Source organism: Uranotaenia lowii, chromosome 2 (assembly GCF_029784155.1).
Source record: "Uranotaenia lowii strain MFRU-FL chromosome 2, ASM2978415v1, whole genome shotgun sequence".
Taxonomy (NCBI): domain Eukaryota; kingdom Metazoa; phylum Arthropoda; class Insecta; order Diptera; family Culicidae; genus Uranotaenia; species Uranotaenia lowii.
Genome location: NC_073692.1, coordinates 47,380,195 through 47,387,704, shown reverse-complemented (window position 1 = coordinate 47,387,704; position 7,510 = coordinate 47,380,195). Strand labels below are relative to the sequence as shown.

Genomic DNA, 7,510 nt, shown 5'->3' with positions numbered 1-7,510 from the left:
GTGAGATCCGGCGTTTCCAGAAAAGCAGTTGATCCGCAAGCTGCCTTTCCAGCGTCTGGTAAATGAGATCGACGGAGAGACGGATCTGCAATTCCAAAGCTCATGGCACTGCATGAGGACACCAATCTTTTAATCTTCCACATCAAGCGGGGGACTATCATGCCGGCCGAAGAATATTCAGCTGGTTCGTCGAATTCATGGAAATTTCTTCTCTTGCTTCATTCAACAAACGGCCCTTTTCAGGGCCACTAGTTTATGAAAGAGAGGCTGAAAAATGTCATCGCTGTGGATGCGTGTTGTTCCGTGTCGCGATTCTAGCTGCTGCTCCTCCAGTTACTACTAAAAACGGAGCACATCGAAGCAAAAGAAAATTTAACACATTCGCCGGTCAACGCATGGTCCTGACGATGACCGCGTAAACTTTGAATGAATAGTCTTTGCCGGGTGACCTCCATTGAGAAGGCAGTGGTGACGAAGACTTCTAAGAACAAGAAGGCTAGAGCTTCGGGATCTGCATAGGAAGAAATAATCAGTTCAGTAGTACCTAAGGGGCTGTTCACATACCACGTGGTCAACTTAGGAGGAAATGGGGGGATGAAAATGTCCACGGAAAGGGGGGTATGGGTTTGGGTCTTGTCCACGTGAACATACGTGGTATCTGAATGGCCTCAATTGGGTAGCCGTTTTTCTGTATCTCCAAGAAATACACTCGTCTTCGTCTCCCGAAAACGGGTGCAGTCACTGCAGTTTCGACAAACGGCAAATTTGAATCCATCCAAGGAAGCGTTGATTTTGGTACAACGAAGAATCAGAAAACCCAGGGAAAGCAACAAAAAAAACTCGCAGCGTTCCACAGGAAAAAAGTTCATAAAAAGGCGGCAAAAGCCCCATCAGCAGCTCATTTTGCGATTGATTTCTGTACCACGCGGTCGCAATCCAGCGACCGACCCAAAAATGAATGAGGGTCCAGATTTAATTTCAGACTACTTGCCTGGTCTCTGCTCGACCTACGTACACTTTGAATCGTACTAGACGGTTTTTACACTGCATTAACACAATTCTAATTCCTTTTCCATTTGTAAAAACAATGATTCTTAACGCGATGCGAAAAGCTGTTAAGAGTTATTGTTTTTACAAATGAAAAAAACTCGAAAGTTGGGTGAAATTTTATTAGCATTGCAATGCTTGCACACGTTCACAGCCAAGCCCAAATCAGCTGGCTTTCGTGAGAGGCCGAAGTCGTATTTTTCACTTTTTCGTTGGAAAAGTGCTACATTTAAAAAAACTGGTATTATTTCTATATTTATTTATTTGATCATGGTGTTCCTCAAAATCTACTGTTTATGCTAGTTTACATCTTGGTTTCAGTGACATGCATTTGACCGTGCTAAGGCAAATAAAATTTAACAGTGGATATTTCAATCCGTCAATGCAAGCGTTGATTTTGGTAGAACGAGGGAGAATCAGAAAAACCCGGAGGAAGCAATAAAACATAAACTCGTGGAGTCCGCGGGGTAAAAAGTTGATAAAAAGGCGGCAATAGCTCCGTCAGCAGCTTATTCTATGAGTGCGTTTCTTTTTTTTTTTTTTTTTTTTTTTTTTTTTTTTTTTTTTTTTTTTTTTTTTTTTTTTTTTTTGGGATTTTAAACCAGTTGGTTTATTCATCCCCATTGGCGGTATCGTTTCACGTATTTCTGTACTTTTTTTTTTTTTTGTTGTTTTTTTTTTTTTTTGGAATTTTTTTTTTTTTTGGAATTTTTTTTTTTTTTTTGTTTTTTTTTTTGTTTTTTTTTTTTTGATTTTTTTTTTTTTTTTTTTTTTGTAGGGAAGGAGGAGTTTAAAGTTTATGAAGGAGTTTTGATTTGTGGAGGAAGGATATAATTTTCTTTTCCTCTTCAGGACAGTTGGATAATGCTTGTCGGAGGTTTGGTGAGAGGGAACAGGATATTCTTAGGTTATGGTATTGGAGACAGGAGATAAGGATATGTTTGATGGAGTTAGGGGTAAGACACGAATTGCAGGTAGGAGGGTTATCTTTGGCCATTATGTATTCGTGGGTGAGCCGCGTGTGGCCGATGCGGAGTCGAGTTAAAGCTCTTCTTTCGGAATTGCTGGATCTGTCAATCCATCTTTGCGTCGTGTTTTTGATCTCTCGCAACTTCGAGCGATTGTTCGTAGCCCATTCGATTTCCCAGGCTTCGAGTATCAGGTTTTTAATGGTTCGAGTGGCATCGGATTGCGGGATGGGAATAGTGGGGGGAGTAATTTTGGAGCCGGCTGAGGCAAGACGGTCGGCTGACTCATTACCTGGAATGCCGGAGTGACCCGGTATCCAGCAGAGTGTGATGTTTTTAATAGGAGCTAGGTGAAAAATAGATTGGATCCAGGGGTGCTTTAGGTTGCCGGCTGCCAACGCAGAGAGAACACTGGCCGAATCAGAAAAGATGACGGTGTCTATGGTAGATTTCTGAACGGCATCAAGCATGGCGTAGACTTCTGAACTGAAGACGGAGCATTGGCCCGGAAGGGGCAAACTTCTATTACAGATTCCGTCATGTATGCCGCAACCAACCTTTCCATCAACGGTTTTAGAGCCGTCGGTATAGATGTGTGGGGAGTTTGAATATTTGTCTTGTACGAGTTGATAAAAGTGTGGGAGGACGATTGCTGAGGCTTTGCCGGCTTTGATTACTTTGCCTAGGCTCAGATCTACTTTAGGATTAGTGTCATTCCAATATTTTATTGATGGGCCGTTTCTTGTACAGATAGGGGGAAGAGGCTCACCGATGAGCTTGACTAGTAGTGTGTTAGTTCTTTCAACTAGTGGCGAATCTCTGGAGCCACCGTTAGCGAGTGCCCTTATAGCTTTCAAGGAAAGATGTTTAGTGAGGAGATAGATGAAGGGTAGTTGTCCACTTTCGGCCATCAGTGATGGGATTGGACTTGATCTGAAGGCGGAGCTTATGATTCTGACACAGTCATTGTACAGTGGTTCTATCTTTTTTATCACTTCATCTGTGGCTAGACTAACGATACCGATCCCATGAAGGGCTGAGGGAATAAGCCAGCCGTGGAGGAACCGGAATAGAGAGTCACGATGTGCTAGGCTGGTTTTGTTAGTCATAATACGGAGGATATTGATTTTGTTTACGGTATTTTTACGGATATTGTTCAGATGGCATAAGAAATTTAGACGGTCATCGATCCATACGCCCAATAGGCGGGTGGAGCGGGCCAGTGGGATGGTTTCGTTCGACATCGTGAGGGGTTGCAGTTTTTTTATTTTCTTCCTATTGGGGCCGAGGTGAAAAAGGGTTGACTTTTTGGGGGAGAATTGGAAACCTATTTTGGGAGCCCACTCGGCGACCAAGTCCACCGCTTGTTGGAGTCTTCTTCGGGCCATAATAGGGAAAGGGGAAATGGATAACAAGAGGATGTCGTCGGCGTATATTAAAGTTTTGATGTTGTCGGGTATTGTTTCGAATAGGGTGTTAATGGCAATTAGGAACAAGACTGGTGCTATGACCGAGCCTTGGGGAACGCCGCCTGGAACAGGCTGGATATGAGAGCGCACACCGTTTATAAGGACGTGGATGTATCTTTGGGACAGGAAATTTTTGATGTAAAGGTACATTCGGCCGCCAATGTTCCACTTAACAATTTGGTTGAGGATAGCTGTGCGATCAACTCGATCAAAGGCCTTCGATAGGTCGAGTGAAAGGGCGTCGACGTGGTGTTTTTGGTTTAAGGTGGTGGTCAGGATGGATTCGAGATCATCAAAGTAGTCATCTACTGATCTACCGGCGCGGAAGGCGAATTGTCGAGAGTCGAGGAGCTTTTGTTTATCCAGGATAGTATTAAGGCGTCGATTGACCATCCTCTCCATAATTTTGCCGGAGCAGTCAAGGAGGGTAATGGGTCGGTAGCTATCTACTGAATGGGGGTTTTGTTGGGGTTTGAGTATCGGGATTACCAGGCCTATCTTCCAACTTTCAGGGAGTTCTCCATTTGACCAGATTTGGTTTAGTATTTTTAAAAAGGTTTTTTTTGGCCAGAAGGGAGAGGTTTTTGAGCAGGGGGTAACCTAAATCGTCAGGGCCTGCGGAAAGACCTTTGACTTTGGAGAGAGCAAACTCCAGTTCTTCATAGGTGAATGGGCAGTTGTAATCCAGGTTATTGTGGTTTGATGTTGGGGGGAAATCAGTAGGTTGGGAAAGGGAAGAGGAAGAGACGGAGGAGAAATGATTGCAGAAGGAGTTGGCCAGGGTTAAGGGGTCATTGTTGTATTGATTGTTTAGTAGAAGGTGAAATGGATCTTTTCGAGAGTTACCATTTAAGGTTTTAATTTTGGACCAGAGTACGCTGGCAGAGGTATTGGGGTGAATATCACTAGTAAACTGTTGCCAGCAGGCTGCTTTGGCATTCCTTACTTCTCGTTTGGCTAGGGAGTTGGCAGATTTGTATTCATCGAGGGCTATTGTTTTACTAGGGTGATCAGGGGGAAGACGTTTCAGAGCACGGAGTTTTTTGCGACGTAGTTTAATGGCATCTCTGACCTCTGGACCCCACCATGGGACGGCATTTCTGCCGGGTATACCACTGGTTCGGGGGATGTGCTTCTCGGCAGATTCGATCAATATTTTGGAAAAGGATGGAATGCAGTTTGGTTGGTGTATGGAAAGTTGATTGTCTATTTCCAGTTGATATTCAAGCCAGTTGGCTTCTTTGTACTTCCATTTCGGTCTAGTTGCAACTTGTGGGGAGGGGTGTTGGATTTTGATGATTATGGGGAAATGATCACTTCCGTGGGTATCGTCGAGGACGAACCAGTGGAACTTAGGTCCAAGCTCCCAAGAGACGAGGGTGAGGTCCAGGGTGGTCATAGCTCCAGTGATTGGGTTAAGACGAGTTGGTTGGGAATTATTTAGAAAGGCGAGGTTGTGAATGGCAGCTAAATTCTCCAGATATAAGCCTTTCTTAGATGTGTGAGTATTTCCCCAAGAGGTAGAGTGGGCATTGGGGTCTGTCATAATGATGAGAGGTTGGGGTAGTTGGGGGAGGAGATTGTCAAGTTCCTCAGCAAATTCAGAGAAGGGCATTTGGGGGTGGATATACAGAGACACGACAGTCATGTCGAACGTGAAATTCAATCTAGCACATACAACGTGCAAGTTAGATGTGACACTAATCATATTGTAGGGGATGTTATTTTTGATGGCTAGCCCCGCTCCTTGACGGGATCTAGGATCCGTTGTTGTATGTAAGGTGTAACCTTTGATTAGGTTTTGGGGGATGTTTGTATTATGAAGTATGTCCTGAATTGCTAGGACAACAGGAGAAAATTTATTCAGTAGTAGTTGAATTTCAGGCAGACGGCATGTTAGGCCGCGTGTATTCCATTGGATGGAGAAATTTAGGGATTTTTTGGGGGTGGGGGATCCTCTGGTTTTCTTACCATTAGAAGGTACATTGTGATTGGTAGTGGGGGGGTTGTTCAATGAGTCAAGAGAAGAGTCAGCCATTAAGAATTCAGAGGGGGAAATATCGTATACAGATGGTAAGAATGGTGAGATTGTATTTGTTTTAACTTACCGGTTCTGGTTTTGTGGATGAGGGGGTTTACCTTGGGCTATTGGCTTTTTCTTCTTGGTCAGGGTTATTGTTGCCGTAGGGGGGCTTTCGAGAGAACTATCCTGGCGATTCCGTTTCGGGGTAGAGGTGAAGTTTGGAGGACGGGGTGTCATCGTCTGACGGGCAGTGTCGGGTTCCGAGTCATCAGTTTCCTGGGTGGCGGTAGAGTTGTCGACAAGAGTGGATTCTTCGCCGGATTGTTTGTAGTTGGCGAGCTCCTTCATCAGCTGAGAGACAAGACCTTCGAGTTCTTGGATTTTCTTGTCTTTTTCAGCTTCGGTTGTGATGGCCTGGGACCGTCGAACTACTTCCTCCTGGTTGGCCAAATGGTTCCGGAAAATTCTGGTTGCTTCGGATTGAGAAATGCCGCGATCCACCTTGAGCCGGACGATGGTTTGCTCCTGTTGGTGGATGGGGCATTGTCGACTGATGGCTGAGTGATCGCCACCGCAATTGATACAGTGGGATGGATTTGAGCAGTCTTCGTGGGGGCCGGGCCCACCGCATTCAAGGCAGATTGGGGAGGAGCTGCAACGTTTTTTGGTGTGGCCGTACTTGCCACATAGATAGCACATCAATGGGCGAGGGTAGTACGGTCGTGTTTCGGTGCGGATGAATCCAAAAAAGATGTGGCGAGGGCGTACGGTGCCTTTAATGGTTAACACCATTGAGTTGGTTGGGATGGTACGCTCGCCAGACTTCTTGAGGAACCGATAAACCTTGACGACGCCTTGGTCGGCGAGGAAGGCTTGAAGGTCTTCATCCTTCATTCCTTCGACATGGTCGCAAGAAACAACGCATTGAACAAGGTTTAGGGTGGGATGATACTCGATGTTGATTGGTGTGCCGTCGATCAGCTTGTCCAACTTGAGTAGGGCATTAACTTGGGCAGGGTTGCGGACACGGAGGAGATAATTCTCACCGCCATCAACTGGGTTACCTCCATCAATTTTTCCTACGAGTTTTTCCACCGTTGTGGAAATTAGAAAGGGGTTTTTGGGCAACTTGGTTTTTCCGGAAGGTCGAAGTCGGAGGAATTGGATGTCTCCAAATTCTCCACGGGGGTCCATCCATGTGGGAACAGTGCGTAGAAGCCGATTGTCGGGTGGCTTTGGCAAGCCGTTCCAAACGGGGGGAGCTTCCCCCATAATGAGGTGGTTTACGCTTTAGCGGGACGAATTGGGAATAGAATGTCTATTTGATGTCCGTGATTGAGAACACCGATGCACCGGTGGCGCGAGAAAAAAGAATCACTAACACTGGACTGACTAAGAGACGAGAGAAAGTCACGCACGTCTGTTCGGCACGAAAGTCGAAAGTGAACTGATGAGTGCGTTTCAAACCATGCGGTCGAAATTAGGCGACAGTGGTCTTATGATGATCTAAAAAGACTGCCCGCTTGACCTGCTTCATGCACTATGATGCAAAATTAAACGCCTATGCACTTCAAACGTATTAAACGATTTTTACGCTGAACAAACAGTTTCGATTTTATCCTTCCATCCACTGTTGGTGAAAGGCAGAGTTAGACTGATAATCACTTTGATATCTTGCAGAACATACTAGAATGAACGGCACCCTCGTTAACAATAACTGTCGTGTTCATCTATAAATTTTACACAAATTTACATAACAGACTAATCCATTTCTAAACCCCAGTTCAGTTTTCGATTTAATATAGATCTATATAGTGTAACAAAACAGAATATTGTAATTCTACGTAAACATTACGGTCGTGTCGCGTACACAACCTCTTCTACTTTTTGAAAAAAATGCCCGGAATTGCTAGGCCCGGATGAGAGTGGAAAAAAATCTGGCAACCTTATTCTAGATTCTTGTAATGTCCAGGAGATTTGAGATGTTTTTTTCTGGCAAGCAT

General features: G+C 44.8%; 1 protein-coding gene across 1 annotated transcript; it reads right to left on the bottom strand.

Moving 5' to 3' along the window:
- Window positions 1–1,837: 1,837 nt before the first annotated feature.
- Window positions 1,838–6,779, bottom strand: LOC129741353 (uncharacterized). Its single transcript, XM_055733078.1, has 3 exons — window positions 5,624–6,779; window positions 4,085–5,272; window positions 1,838–3,933 (listed from the first exon to the last, which is right to left on the bottom strand). The coding sequence occupies exons 1-3, from the start codon at window positions 6,777–6,779 to the stop codon at window positions 1,838–1,840; spliced, it is 4,440 nt and encodes a 1,479-aa protein (XP_055589053.1).
- Window positions 6,780–7,510: the final 731 nt, after the last annotated feature.